Here is a 16,243-nt window from a genome sequence, read left to right on the forward strand (position 1 = left end):
CCTCACACCTCTTATATTTTGTAGTTTGGCCTTCAAACGTGAGGTAATACTGAAAGCATTTACTGGATATTTCATTAGAGGATGTCGTACTTTCTAATTTCATTTGACGATAGAATATAATCAGATTTATTTAAGTGTTTTAGTTGACTCTGTAGATTGTGAGACATTTAATATCTTTATGAACAACCCAAATTAATTAAAACATGAAAAAAGATATTAGAAATTCCCTTTCTACCAATTATTTTAAATATACGCCCTGTTATTGTTTGATTTATGGATAATAGTAATGTAGATTTGGTGCCAGAGATGGTGACAGAAAAAAACATCACATGTAGGGGTCATATTTGGCTGTTTGGTGTGTAAAGTAAATGTGCTTCAAAGTGCCAAACAGGTTGCCTGACTGGATCTCACAACAGTCCAAAGTGAAATAACAACCAAACGTTCGCCTTGCTTGTACAAATGCTCATTGTTTAAATGTTTCATCCTAAATTTAAACATTTTTCTACAATCAGCCGTAAGTACAGAGTATGTCAAAAGATATATTAAAAAAAGAAAAAAAGAAAGAAACTCATGAACTTTGTAAATAGTTACTTTTGGTGTCTAGATCAGAATTTGTTTCTTTTTGCATAATGCAGTTATTGTAATGACCTTTTCAAACAAAAGGAACTGGAGCCCAAATCTGTAGACTTCATCACATGTACGGTAAAAAGGACCCAGAAGATCCTGCCCGATATATTCTGAAATATTTGTTTGTATTAAATAAACACACACACAGTATAAATATATATATATATAAAAACTTAGTGCCAAAATGAAAGAGCACTGTCGGGCGGTGGTTCCCAACCTTAGTTGTTACAGGATGAATCTGAGCGGTCGTGACGTGTCAGAAACAACAAGTTATGATAGAACAATATTTTTCTGCTATTTTATGAAATTTATTTTAGTTTTTCTTTTGTTCTCTTCTCTATTTGACTGATTTCAAGTCAATAAATGTTTTTACACATAATATGAGACACAATCACCCAGAAAGTAGCATTTCAGTGAGATATAGTGACTTGTTTTTAGACTATTTTTAATTTATTTGGGGGAATTTTCATTTGTTTTTGTTGTTTTTACTTGTAACAAGCATGAAACCTTGTATTCATTATTTTTTTAAACTTTTTTTTTTTAATTTAACCCCTTGAGAAATTAAAATGTCAGAAATTTGTGAGTGCTAGTCAAAATATTTCTTTACACGGGATAAAAGACACAATCACCTACAAAGTAGCATTTCAGTGAGATACTGGGACATCTTTTTATAAATTTTTCACTTGATTTTAGGCATTTTCATGTTTCCATTTGTGGATTTTTAAGGAACATTCCTGGTAAAAAAAAAGTCTCTTTTAAAAGGGAGTCCTGGCCAAAACAGCAGCAGAAAAAGTTTCACATAAAGGAACAAACAAACAACATAAAAACTTTTCACATATAAGAATCAAGTGACTGACTTAAACAATCAGCAAACACAACATCAAGACAATGAATGTACTGTACCAATGTTCAGTAACAGCACGCACAGGTGCATTCAGTGGTCAAATAGTCCTTAATCCTGTTTTTATAAGCATCCAAATATCAAATAATCAAGTTTAAGATGTCTAACTCACATCAGGATGAATCTTTAAAAGCATTTTCACCAAAAACAGTGCGGACAAGACAAATAAAAGGTTGGGAACCACTGCTGTAGAGGACAGCACAGTACATGAGGGAAAACACATTTTGATTAAAAAATGAAAAAAGACTTTTCACTCTGAACTGCTTTATCCTCACAGCTAGTCAGTGATGTTCATGCAAACTGTGAACATACAAACTGTACATGTGCCATCGGGATGCTTGTATCTAAAGCTCCTCGCAGTGCCATGCTTTTATATGTGCAGCATTTAAAAATATGAGGCATTGAGAATCAAACCCTCGACATGATCGTGATTTTAAAGATGTTCTCTGTTCTCTGAGCCTCAACACATCAACGCCATATTAAACTGCTGTTCATGTTACATTTTTTTAATTAATCATCTTCTACACTCATATTCCAAAGTGCCTAGTCGGTCACAAATAGCTCTCACTTTGATTTACAGTGCAACAGATCAGCAGATATAGAAAGAGTCATTTCCTGCAGTGAATGTACAGAGTGGTGTTTTTTCATCGTGTGCTGCAAAACAGAAAAATAGTTTGCGCATTTGTTGGTGAAATTCTTCGTCTCTTTCTCTTTTTATTAACTTACGTTATGTGAAACAAGTCCTGCTGTGTTTTTCTTTTTTCTTTTCTTTTTAATCATGATGAGTTTGACAGAACCTGAGTAATAGCTCTCCATAATCGCTGCTTTATTTAACTGCTTGGTTCCCATCTGTCGTCTTATTCAAGATAATTGCAAGTCCATTTCAATTCAACACCGACGTCAAACACATAAACTGCTTCAGAATAGAAACAAAACATTTTGTTACAGCCAAACGCAAAATGCTTTAACGTGACAGCTCTTGACAATCGCGGAGTGTTGCCCATTTTTTCTCTTTCTCTTTTTGTTTTTTTGCACAAACAAGCTAACAAACAATAACTTTCCAGGTGGTGAAATCATTTAATAAGATGAAATGTGAAATGATGTGTACAGGAGGGTTTATCCACAGTATTTACTCAAGATATTTATTTTTTGTACTGTCATCTGAGTGGATTTAAAAGAATGTAGTAACTTAAAAAAAAAATGAATTGATATTGTTAAACAGATAAGGATGTATATTTATTTTCCATAAACTAGTGCCATGTGAAATGTATCAGTGTTCACTAATACATGCTTTCTTTTGTGTAATTTATTTGTATGCTTGATGTTATGAGTTCATTACATTGACTAATGTTGACTTTCTTCGTCGAAGTGCCATAAATGTAGTGCCATAACTGGTGATGGAGGACGATGTGTGGCACAATGTTTCACTTCTGATCTTAAGGAAAGCAACCACACTTGGGACATTGCTGTCCAAAGCTGCAGAGGATAATATAAAGAGATAAAACACAAATATAACCTCTAAAAAGTGAGATAAAACATACGCACTACTGAAGAGATGCATCGATTTTATTGCATCTGTTTGGCTTTTGTCAGTGTGTGACTGTGAGACACTATAAAGAGATGAGAACCAGAAGTAGAAAAATATATGTTTTTGTTTTATTATGAAGGGTTTAGTAGGTGGAACAACTGCGACAGATAAAACACAAAGTGTGAACGAGGGTGTTAATAAAAACCTCTCTGCTGTTGCTGACGTGTTCTATCACCAGCTGTCACTCTGAGTCTGAATCAGCTCAGATGGAAACGACCATGTCTCAAAGCTGTTACTGTCCGTGAAACAAGGAGAAGAAAACTCCTTATTTGACCATGTCTGTGTTGTATAATTGTCTATCACAAGGTGGCAGCAAAGTGTTAGAGTTTTACTTTGATAGTTGACTGGCATTGATTTGCTTTTTGAGCCATGTTCCTTCAGATTTTGGATGATGAGGGTTAGGGTGAGGCATATTGTTCAACATCTACTTCTTTGTAATTTTTCTTTACACAAATCAAAAAACAAGCCTACAAATTATACGTTTCTAAAAGAGGCCTGATGTCAAACTTACAGCAAGAAGCTGGTGATTTTGTTACAGCACCCCGTTCTCAATCCCACAGTTTCCTTCCTGCTCATTTTCGTTTCAAAACAAACTGTGAACTGTTTGATTTTCTAAAACATTTACCTGACATGGGAGGACATTTGCACTTTTTTAGTCCTATAACAAAATTAGCCAACTTTTTGCTTATTTTTAGCTAGCTAACCACACCCCTCTTCAGACACTATCCTTATGGTTAATTTAGCATTATGGTAACACACTAATCTTTATATATGTGTTGAAGAAAAGCCCTTGACATGTTTTCTTGAAACAATAGTCTGACATTTTGGTGAATATGTTTATTCACTTTCCTGCTAAAAGATTGATTGACCCAACACTAAATGGGAAGCTACAGCCTGTAGCCATTTACTTTAGCTTAGCTTAGCACAAAGACTGGAAGCAGAGAAAAAAAGCTAGCCTGGCTCTGTCCTCAGGAAACACCTCTGAAGGTCACTAAACTCCCGATGAAACCGCAACCTGTCTTTTTTAGACTGAAAAGAACAGATTAAACATATAATTTGTCAATTAGTGAGCTTCTACTAACCAATATCCACTAGCTAGATGTTTCCCCAAGCCAGTAGATAAAACAGCTAGCTAGTAGATAGTAGCTAACTACAGTAATAGCTAATTTATAGCTACTTGTTAGTAGATAGTAGCTAGCTAGCAGATCTATTAGCTAGCTCACATCTACTAGCTTGCTGTTTCTTCATGGTGTCGGTTTTCGTGTCCAACTCTCTGCAAGAAAGTGAATTTAAAGTGCATTTACTAAAATATCAAACTATTTCTTCAAATGTAATTTTCAGTGTGTTCAGTATCTCTGTGTTTAGATGCCTCTTCTTTGACGGTTGTGTGTGTTGAGCCAGTTTTATCAAGTGTTGAGTGTATGTGTGTGAGTTCTATTGATTGCCAATGAATCTTTGAATGTACTGATGTTGCTCAGCTGCTCTTAAATGTCGCCTGCTATCAATTTGCCATGGTGTACAAATGATGTCTTTTCTTGACCCTATATACAGTTCACTGTATATGTATACAGTATTTTTGGCACACAGGTGGACCCCTTGATGACGACCTGTTGTCTGTGACCGTGTTTTTGTAGGCCTATGTTTATGTTTATGTAACTGTTTTCAGAGAGAAAGCGTGTGTGTGTGTGTGTGTGTGTGTGTGTGCGCGCACGTGGGTGTGTGTGTGTCTGAAAGTTGAAGAGGGTGTATTTTGTACGCATGTTTATGTACAAGCATTCATGAGAATAAGTAACTTAAATGTCAAAAGAATAATCTATAAAACCTCATCCATAAGGCTATTTATGTTCTACCTGTGACAGTGTGTTATGTGTAACATGCGTTCTGGTGTCCAACATTCATGTCCAAGGTTGTGTAAATTTGACTGCAAAATAAATCTATGTGGTAAATTGCTGTATTTTGAGGATATCGTGGTTTATTTTCTCTGGGCTGTGTCCCATCCATTAAAATGGACCATAGATGAAAGCAGTCCCTCTAATTTCAGTGCAAATTCTGAAGTCTAATATCTAATAGTTTGAAATAAGAAGCCCAAGTCCTGTGGACAGTCGGGCAGACAGTCATGTTGTGTAGTTGTCGATCTACAATCTACGTCATTATACATAAACATTTAATGAGATAAAGGTTGATGAGTGATGAAGTGTTTGTCACAGATGGACATGTATCGACTGGCTGGGTGACCATTTCCATTCTCTCTGCAGAAGATCTGAAGCCACAAATCTCTTCTTTTACTGTCCTACATTCTTGGGGGAAGAAAAGAAAATTGTAAACTGTGGAGGTTTTTTAGTGTTTGGTGTGAAAAATGCATAACAGCGGCTTTTAGGCACAGTGCTACTAGTCTTTTCCAACTTGATGCCAGCACTTTCACAGTGTTTGTTTTCACCCAAAGGGGGCATAGTCATTCTGGCAACAGAAAAATTACATATACCTGCTCTCATCTATGTACCACAGCTTCTCCTTCCTAATTTCTTTACTTTTTGCAAAGTTTGGGGAACCCAAAAATCCAAAATCAAGGAAGCCAAAAGCAAACATGAACATTCTTCTACCTCCCTTCTATCTGCAAACCAAGCTTACGATGTGTTGATGGAAAACATAAGCCAGCACAAAAACATACTTCTCAAACCACAAATGTTTCATTTATTCATGTGATTTTTTTCCCTTCTCAGGCCATCCTTCACTAGATCCACAAGAACAACAATGGAAATACAATATGACCAATATAAAATAAAGTGCAACATTAAATTATAATGTTTTGTGACAAGGACAGTCAAAGTGCTTAATGGTACAGTACAGTGCAATATTCATGGCCTATTAAAAATCTAGGGATGCAGGGATCTGACTTTTTTCTCCACCACTGTCATCAAATTGTGAACAAACTCGCACACGGGTGAAACGTTGAGCTTCAAAAACGCATTGTGTATTTTAAGACACTGTTACAGTGTCAGTTGAAATGCTTCGTCTAATGATACAGTACCATGTGGGTGCCATTTTACCACGTAAATGTCTGGCATACCCTGTTTTTTGTATCACTTTGGTTTCCACTGTAGTGCAGCAAATGTTGGATAATCACATCTGGCAACAGCATTAAAAACAAGCATATAAATATCCGCAAATACTGTGTTTCAAAGATGGCTCATCAAGGCTTTTAAGACACAACATACCAACATATGGCAGCTTCACACACACACAAGCAAACACACAACATTAAATACATTCACTCAGGCCCCTCTGGATCGTCACGACCGAACAGCAGGTGAATTCCTCAGTCCTGCACATATTTTAAGCCTTCACCAACAATGGTGTCATCGCTTCTGTTCAGTGCAGCACAAAACAATTAGACGAGTCAAGCTCATTTAAAACAATTTATCCAAGTTCAACATCCACTGTTTCATCAGCTGTCTCTATATAATCCTTCGACATTTGCTCATTTTTGTACTCACGCTGTCCAAACTGTAAACACAACCGTGTGAAATCATCCTCCTACAAGCTCCGGGCCAGCTCTGCCTCTCCTGTGATCTCGTCTTTCCACAGTGTCACCATGACATCCCTACAAATCACCAGGGTCCCTTTACTTTTTTGTATTTTAACCATAACAGAAGACGGACCACGCTGATTAAGCTCAGAAATGCGCACTGTTGTGGTCATAGCTGCTGCTGATATTGATATAACACATCCTGACACATTTCCTCAATCACTCACCAGTGTTCATTCTGGTCTTCTCACTGAGGGGCTTGTTTAATTAATGTCATCAGCAGATGAGCTTTGAGGTCTTGACATTCTCACAACTCTCACGGATAAGTCTCTTAAAAATCATACTGAAGAGATGTTACCGCTAGAGGCCGGCCGCCCGAGCCCCCCGCGGGCTCTGATAGTGATCTGAGTGATACTTCGCTTGGCTGGCGTGAGATGATTTTGACCGTGGCACTTCCTCAGCCATCTCCGCAGCTCTGTTTGGACCTGCAGAGAAACACATGAGCGCAGAAATAGTCCGACTAGATTCGTTAAAGCCGCTTTGTGTGCAATTCAAACAAGTCTGAGTTTGTTGCTCCCTGTGGTTGTATCAGAGAAGATACTGCGGCAGATGACACTGCAAAACATGCTCTAAAACTCTTTTCATAGGTTGTTTTTGACTCCCTACACTGCAGTTTAACTCTGGCTGTATAATAAATGTATGATTATATATCACAAAACATTCACTTACCTCTCCATTCATGAAACAGTAAAGCAGCGCCACCACGAACCCCTGCAACACAAGAGACATTGTGAGCGTTTGAAAATCATAAATCTCTTTCTTTCTCTCTCTCTCATGCACACTCCACTTAAATTACTACAGTCAGCGTTGACAGTAGGTAAAGTCAGCCTGCAGACACATTTCGGTTGACAGGTAAGAAGACATTTCAAAGTGTTGGTATTTTCACTTACTTTATGTCACATTTCATGTTAATTTTTAGGTGCATCAGTTGAATATGGCATGTCTTTTTTTCTGGCTAGCGCAGATCAGTCAGCCATTCAGCCCTTCAGGCAACATGCAGTGACCAAGATATGACCTTTCTCTTATTCAAATTTTAGTATGTCATAAATACATAAACATTGTTTCAAAGCTAGAGCTGGGTTAAAGGCGCAGACTATAAACTGCAACATCACCCGTTATCTTTACCTCCTCTCATCTGTCTACTGTCAAATCTTTAATATAAGCATTAAAATGCCCCCAAAAGAGCTCAAACTCTCATAGGCCTTGTTCATGGAAAACATTTTGACATGTCTTACTGAAACAGTTAAATAGAACAGATCCAAAATGAGTGTGATTAGTAACACCTGATCTTCTCCTTCTATGACAAGTCAAAATATCCATCTTTAAAGGATCCTACTGCAATCATTTCATCTTTGGTAGCTTTTTTGTGATCCGTCTCAATATAGCTATTAAATCTGGACTATTTGTTCTGCTCCCTGTCTATTTTCCTCTCTGTTGTTTTATACCTGAAAGGATCCCAGCCCCAGCTCGATGTACAGCCTGGCTGCCACTCCAGTGTTCTCAGGCAGGAAGGCAAACACTGTGTAGTGCATCCCAAACAAAGGGATCAGGAATAGGGTGGATTTCGCCAGCCTCCTGAGGGAAATAAGTAACAGAGGAATGAAAGGCAAGAAGAGAGACTGGACATCAGCACAGGTGATGTGAAGGCAGATCCTTGTGGTGATCCATACTTAAGGCCTTGAAAACACATTTTCTTCATCAGCCTGGTCCAACATGAACGGTTAGGGCTGTTTCACAAGAGAGGTTTCTGTATTATTTCATTGTATCTGTGCTATTTTTTTAGGATTCAAGATTGAAGAGGTTTTACACGTATAAACAAGTATAGTGAAATGTTGTTTCTTCAAAACTCCCAGGCAAGAAATTATTAAAGCCACCAATAAACAAAACACCAGATAAAAATGTACCAAAAAAGCAAAATATACAACACTATATGTTATTATATAGTATACTATACTGTTTCCTGAAATGTTGTTGTGTTGTCTTAAATGTTGTTTTGTTTTCTGAAAGGGCCACCATAGTGATGGGAGTTTGCTTACGTTACCGTGTTTTGAGTGTTTAATTATTGCTAAATTAACTCTGCTTATTAAAATGTAATGTTACAGAGAAAACCTGATGATTTGAAACCAAGTCTTTAGTGGCTTTAAAGAAAGCAAACAAACAAAAATCAGAAAATTAAGTTGTAATTATGGCCTTTTCAAAATTTGAAATATTCAACCTTATCAGCGTCGGTCTAATCAGTGTTTTACTTTTAAATGCCAGAAACCAACAACAAAATGTATCATTTGGCCAAGTTTCGTCAGAGGCAGACGGGATGTGGCAGATCAAATCTTTATTAAACAAAGCGACCTTTAAAAGAAAATCGTCATCAGGCCTATCAGTGGAAGAGATTAAAATGTCAAAATACAAAACAATGACGCATTGTACTCACAGCTTAGGTCAAATCAGTGATGTCTAAATATAGTGTCAATAGGAAAGAATAACCTCACCTCTGTGATGCATCCAACAAAAATCTTATTAGTCCACCTGTCTTATTCTCTTACTCTTCATTTTTACACGTGTATTCTCTCATGTCATGGAGATTTAAACTATCTAGGCTCATATCTAATGATCCAGATCACTCACAGCCGAATCAAGTCGTAATCTATCACGGATCAGTTAACGGTGATTAAAGCAACCCCGACAGAGACGTCTGCACATTGTCTTGTTCTCTGATGATTATATTTATAGGACATTACAACAGTCATCTGAAATTCCTAAATAATCACTCTGATCGTAAATAACATCACCGCTCGGCTGCTGAATGATTAAAACTAAAGAAAAAAGAAAATGATGCAATAGAACTTCCATTGTGTCAGTACCTCTATTCGTCTCAAGCTAAAATACTTGGGAAACGAACACAAAATCCTTTCCTTAAAAACACTCTGATAGTATGGCATGAAGCCCACACCTTTTTAAATGATATCCCCAAACTTTCCTGTTTCACACCTATATGGGGAAATGAAAACTTCACTCCTGGGAGGCGTGACATGGGATTTAAACAATGGATGGAGAAAGGATTAAGCATAATAAAAGATCTTTATGAAGAAGGCGTTTTAATGTCATTCACACAATTAAAGTATAAATTTGACCTACCTGGGAAACATCATTTTAAGTACATGCAACTAAGAAGCTTCATATACTCCCAGATTAAAACTACCTCAGAACCCTCATTATCTACTATTGAACGACTCATGGTGAACAACCTACATGGCAGAGGTCAAATATCAATCTTTTATGGTTTGTTACTAGCAGGCTCTAAAGAAAACTCTCTCTCTTATCTATCTTCATGGAAAAATGATCTTCAATCAGACATTAGCATAGAGGACTGGGAGAAGGCATGTCTTCTGGCTCAAACACAAACTATAAACACAAGATGCAAACTTCTACAGTATAAATGGTTGCTCAGAACTTATATCACACCTGTGAAATTGCACCATTTTGATCCCAATATTCCTGACTACTGCACCAAATGTACGGAAGAAGTTGGTACCCTGCTACATTGTATGTGGAGTTGTCAAAAACTGCAGATATTCTGGAAAGAGGTTGTTGACTTAATTTCTAAACTCATAGAAAAGGTAATTCCAGTTGAAGCTAAGATATGTTTATTGCACATATATCCTGAGAACTTCCCAGTGACTGTAAAAAAACGTAAACTAATTAATTTCTGTCTGTTGCAAGCTAAACGTGTGATTGCCTTAAAGTGGAAGGAGACTCAGGGACCTACCGTGGGCCAATGGATTACAGAGCTGTCATCTAATTTGGCACTGGAAAAACTGACTTACATGGCAAGAGGAAAAGTTGAGGACTTTAACAAAATGTGGTTGTCTTTCCTAACCTTCATAAATAATTTGAATGTGCAACCTAGAGCTGGACAAGATCTGTTGCCACCACCTTCATGATCTTGGAATGGCCCAATAAGGGTTAACACGGCTGGAGTATTGGTACTGTAAGAGGATTGATATTCACTGGAATATGTACAGATTAAATATGTAAGGCACATTTTGATACTATTATCAGAACTTTGTTAACCGTAGATCTTGTTGTGGGTGGGAAGAGGGTGGGTTAGAGGGGTTCCTGTTTTTGTATTTGTATGTTATACTGTTGTTGTTATGTGTATGAATGTTTGTTAATTAAAATGGAAAATCAATAAAGAAATTGTGAAAAAAAAAAAACTAAAGAAAAATTACCCATCAGATTATTTTCAAGCCTGTAACAGGATCGTGTCTGTAATTTGTCACACCGGGGATTTATACCTTTGTGCGAATGTCACAGATCTGTCTGAATCAAATTGAAGTTTGTAAGAAGGAGATTAAGCTTTTGGGAAAGTGTGAAACACTCTGTGAACCGGTGGAACAATCCTGTCGCACGGCGATAGAGGAGACGTCTATTTCTGGCATCCAGATCTATTTTTGTGTGCTGCTCTCATTCTAAATTAATTCAGCTGTGCTGGAATCTGCAGCGACCAAATGTCAAAAGGAAAAAGGGGGGATTCATTTCGGTGAAGCCGGATTTCTGGTGCTCCCAGAGCAGATTCATGAACGCAGCATTTTCTCTCCTGAACTGCAATGAAGAGTTCAGTATTTCACAGAGGGACTTCATTAATTCACTCTCCTCTCCCTGTTCATAGTCAACTCTTCAAAGACACTGCCATCCTTCTCCAATGTATTAAAATCTCATACTCAGCAGTTTAACCGTGACACTGAACAATCGCTTCTTTAAATTTAAAAGAAGAACTTAAAAGTCTTGTCTTCAAATGTTTTCTGTGGAGGAAAGAAAAGCTCCAGCTGCTCTATGAGGCTGAACTTTAGCACATTAATTATTTTAGCTAAATGCATCTTTAATGCAGAGATGTTCACAGTGACAACGAGCTTACACAGAGTTTGATGTGTATCAGATACTGCTCACCATGTTTAGCATCTTAGATCAGCATGCTAACACAACAGAACGTACACATGATGCAATCTAAAGGTCCAGTGTGTAAGATTTAGTGGTTCTCATCTCAACCTTCCCTATGGCTCCATAAAAACGCAAAAGGCCATCTCGAGAGCCAGTGTTTGGTTCGTCGGTCCTGGGCTAGAAGAGGGGCTGTTCCCTCTGGCTCGTTCTAAGGTAATGAAAACACATTACTACTTAAGCTTAGCATTAGACAAAGTCAGGGGATCACCAGAGTTAATACAATTCATCCTGAGGTGGATTTAAATGTCATGGGATTCAACCTGATGGACCTTTTCACAGCAGACATTTTGCCGTAGCACGGCTGTTACGAATTAAGTTGTAGCGAAAGTGCAGTCAAGAGGACTTCTCTTTTGCATGTTTATGGTCTTTAAGATTATTCCTCATGCCATCCTGTCAATCACTCATCTCACATGCTGACTCACAATTCCCTGACTCACTATCTCAGGCTGTCAATTGATATCAGCTGCTCACATCAGCCGGGCACGTCTATCCAATAGCACAGCGACACATCTATCATGCCTATCATGTCTTTTTAAATACCATTGTCTCCCTCCCTTTAGTTCATTCATGCTGCTGTTTTGTTTTTTTGCACGCCCCTAGCATCCCCCCATCTACACCCAGTCTTCCATCTGGGAAGAGTCATCAGCCACCACCAGTGTCTGGACTCCATGGGGGGATTTTTCTTGGTGCCCTTCGATCACAAAATCTCCCTGTAGAGTCTAATCACCAAAGACTTCATGTCAAGGCTCATTATCATTTATCATCTGCTGTAATAAACATTTTCTTTACTTCATACTGTCTCTCCTGCTTAAAATTACGTTAACACTGGGCTCTAATAGTTGAGATATTTCAGACTGGACCACAGTGGTGGAAAGTTGGATGTTTGGAAGGATGTTTGGGATTTCTATTGTTCCATATCAACGAGGGTTGTACAGTGGAACGAGGTCAGATTTGATGCTGGTCAGGTGGCGTCATCTTTTAAGAGCTCTATTGTGTGAAATTGGTTTTCAATTTTTGGACTTATTCTTGTTGTGGCTCGCAGGCAGGCATCAAAGAAAGGAAGAGAAAGCTGTGCACAATGTTAAAAATGTGTAACCAGAACACTTTTCAAATATAAGATTGAACCTTTCACTTTTGGTCACTGTGTTTTTTACAGCTAAAACATAAACTTCACAGGTTAATAATGATTTTTTCTTTAAAAGACTTTAATCCCAACTCTATGGCCATAATCAATATATCTCATATAAATATATCTTGTCAAAAACAGGATAACAAATGTTGTTATCTGTCAGATCAATTATTCATTCTCTGATAATTTCCTAACAGGTGAGGTACTAAAATCCTCTTGGTTCCTAAATATTTAAATGGCCGACAGAACTGGAGGTGAACAAAAAATGAAAGTCACATATGGAGCCGTTTGTTAGTTTCAAGCAGAGTTCTGGAGTGGCGCCTGCATTAGCTGATTGGCATCAGCTGCTTCTTTCATCCCTCACAATCAGTGGTCCACTCATCAGCTGTTTGGTTACCTGCTGGGACGTAACATCCAATCTCATTATCAGTTGCACAAGGCAGCCTTTGTAGCCTGACACTTCTCACCAGTTGCTCTGAGACACTGTTTGCTGATGCAGCTCCCTCCATTGCCCCCAAACTCTTTGAAGCTTGGGGTATCGCTGACTTTACTGTGATATAAGATTCATATATTCCTATACATCCTCGTTGCTGCGCTGATAGTTGGTAAAGCTCCCCATAAGAACGACTTTTACACCAAATCTAACTGTATAATCATTTAGAAGGCAAATTCCTCGATGCAAGTGTCTGAAGGTCCGATTGTGTTAGTAACGTGTGACTCACATAAAATGTCCAGTGTCATTGTTTCCGCCCATGACTGAGGATTTAAGCTTTTGAACAAGAATCCGGATCACGTTGATGAAGATGACGATGTTGACCTGGAAGAGATACAATACATGTACACACATATGAGCAATTACGCAAATGACATTAGCCTCTGTCTGATGGTCCAGGTATGTGAGCTAAGCATCCAAACATGTTAGAATAAAGTAGCCTAACTTAATCATCAACTGGTGAGGATGCTTTCATGAGACTTACAGCTTTAGCATCATTTTTTAAGTGTCTAGCCATCAAGGGAAAATTTAGGACCCTTTTAAAAGGATCTTGCTTTTCATTCGGAAAATCAGCTAGAAACAATAGAAAGTTTGCAGGAGATGGTGGCTGTATCTGAAATCACTCACTACCCACTAAATAAGATAAGATAGAACTTTATTAATCACAAAGGAAATTCTTGAATAGCTCTACAGAGAACAAGACCACAGCTGGACGAGGAGAGGTGGACTCTGTGTCTATAACATTGATGCTTGCCTCTCATACACAGCCGAAGTTGATGCACTGATGCAGATTCAAAAGGTTTACTACATGTGTACGTATATTTGTGTATAAATAACTGTATATGTTCTGGTATTTGTGTAGCATGAAGGAGTTTACAAACTTTCATTCTATGCAACCCTGTGTTGTATAATGATGAATGAACATGGTTGACTCAAAGTATCCCATAATGCATCACTAAAAGTAGTGTACAACTGGTCACTAGCCAAGCATTATATACCATCATGCATTGCTCTGGAGGGACAAAAATGACCCAAGTGGTGTCAAACAATGGTTTTTCATTTGACTAATGAGCTCACCATATTGTATAGTGATATATAGTGAGTATGGAGTCGTGAATGATTGGATGATTTCGGACACAACCTGTTTTCAACCAACCATTAGAGCTACTGCTGCTCTTCACTCACCAGCAGCGAGGCTGTTATTGGTCCTTTAATGATCCACCAAATAGCAACACTCTCTGTGTCGTCCCAGCAACTGCAATTAAAGCCAGATGAAACTCAGCATTAATACGATGTTACAGTCCCATCAAAGAATTACTACTACCACCGTTTGACATGAAGTGGTGCAATGTTATTATAGCAGTGAAGTAACGTACCCCGTGTCATCGTAGAAGAATCTGGTCAGCACCCAAAGTATAAGAACGGTTGACGGGAGCCCTACAAAGTCAGAGCAGAGATGAATTATTAATGCGTCGTGTTACTGCCAAGTACAATTAATGTGAACGACACTGAAGCCCCGACCACATGTTTAATGCATTTTTTATGAAAGTGTTGTCAGGAATATAAAACATTGTGCTCACTAAGTGTATCAACCTTATCTGTGTCCAACTTGCATCTCCATGCCAGAAGACGAAACCAACAGAGGATAAAGGCAGGAGACAGGAGATGGAGCAAGATGGTACAGAAATAACAAATCTGATAAGACACATCAGAGCGACTCTGGATACTGAGTGAACACCACACACACACAAACATACTTCCTGGGTAGTAACAAAACAGATCCTCAGCAATATTTGGGTCCACATTTTCCTTAGCAACGAGTGCACATGTTTGAACCATCTTTGAATGTATTTTGCTGGCTCATACGGTTTCCAGTCCAAGTTTAACAAGGTGATTGCTCTCCCTCATCAACCCTCTTCAGTCGACAGCTACGCTAGCAGCTCTGTGAGTCTCTACTGAGGAATAATGGTGGTTTGAATGAATGATTAAAAGCTACGTGCTTGCATTGACACTGCCAAAACGCTGATGGTTTGAGCTAAGCTTATATGTTTATCTTGTTCAACCTTCAAGCTATTCAGTCATAAACATAGACGGTGCTGAAAAGTTGGAGGATTACCAAAGTTATCAGGGCTCATCCTCGAGCACCATGGATATCAGGACCAGATTTCATCGCCATCCATCCGAGACATTTCACTGAAAACAAAAATTGCCTATAGCCATGTCGCTACAGCCTGTTTTCACTCCCAACGTGTCAAATAATGCAGCCTGGCTTCATTACACCTCTAAATTTGATGCTAAATAGCTAAATAACTAGCATCACTTCTTGAAGCACTCCTCTAGTGCAGCAGTATAAAGAGTGAGAAAAGTCATGGAGTCATGGAGTTGGTTGGGATGGTTGGATGGGTCCCCCCCCCCCGACCAAAAGAATAACAGGTTCAGCAAACTTAAGTATTCTGCATCCATCTTTCCAATCAATGCACAGGATGGCTATTATGATCTCCATCGTCTGCAGTTGCCAACCTCCTCCTCAATTTGCCCGATAGTACGCTGTCTGTCTGTGGAAATTGAAAAAGTAATTCTATCATATTGTACAGTGTGGCTTGTCCAATCACTCCACTAAAGATAGCTTGCAGAATCTCCAGACCTGAATGGTCACGTCTGCCTGATTGCTGAGCAAGGAACTTTTCCTTATGACAACTGATGCAACCTGTGCTTGTACCCCCAAGGATCTGCTCAAGTGGACTGAAGGGGATTTGAGCATCCGTCCTGCTGTCACACTTCACCACATCCTGCCATAAGTTTCATCTTTCTCCTCATTAGAAATGCACCTGCGACTGTCTCACTTGTCTCAGCACTGACTGAGCATTACAATGTCTCATTAACTCTTACAATATGCAGACTGGAGTAAAAAAAAAAAGACCTCT

At 38.4% G+C, this 16,243-nt stretch overlaps 1 protein-coding gene across 1 annotated transcript in view; it reads right to left on the bottom strand.

Annotated features, from left to right (window-relative positions):
• Nucleotides 1–6,980: 6,980 nt before the first annotated feature.
• The window catches only part of LOC141016923 (pituitary adenylate cyclase-activating polypeptide type I receptor-like), a 32,424-nt gene continuing 23,161 nt past the window's right edge, over nucleotides 6,981–16,243 (bottom strand). The window contains exons 8-13 of the mRNA XM_073491514.1: nucleotides 14,696–14,756; nucleotides 14,505–14,574; nucleotides 13,549–13,643; nucleotides 8,148–8,277; nucleotides 7,372–7,413; nucleotides 6,981–7,127 (exon numbers count right to left, since the gene is read on the bottom strand). Coding sequence (XP_073347615.1) covers nucleotides 6,981–7,127; nucleotides 7,372–7,413; nucleotides 8,148–8,277; nucleotides 13,549–13,643; nucleotides 14,505–14,574; nucleotides 14,696–14,756 — 545 coding nt within the window. The remainder of the gene's footprint in view (nucleotides 7,128–7,371; nucleotides 7,414–8,147; nucleotides 8,278–13,548; nucleotides 13,644–14,504; nucleotides 14,575–14,695; nucleotides 14,757–16,243) is intronic.

Source organism: Pagrus major, chromosome 21, assembly GCF_040436345.1.
Source record: "Pagrus major chromosome 21, Pma_NU_1.0".
NCBI classification, from domain to species: domain Eukaryota; kingdom Metazoa; phylum Chordata; class Actinopteri; order Spariformes; family Sparidae; genus Pagrus; species Pagrus major.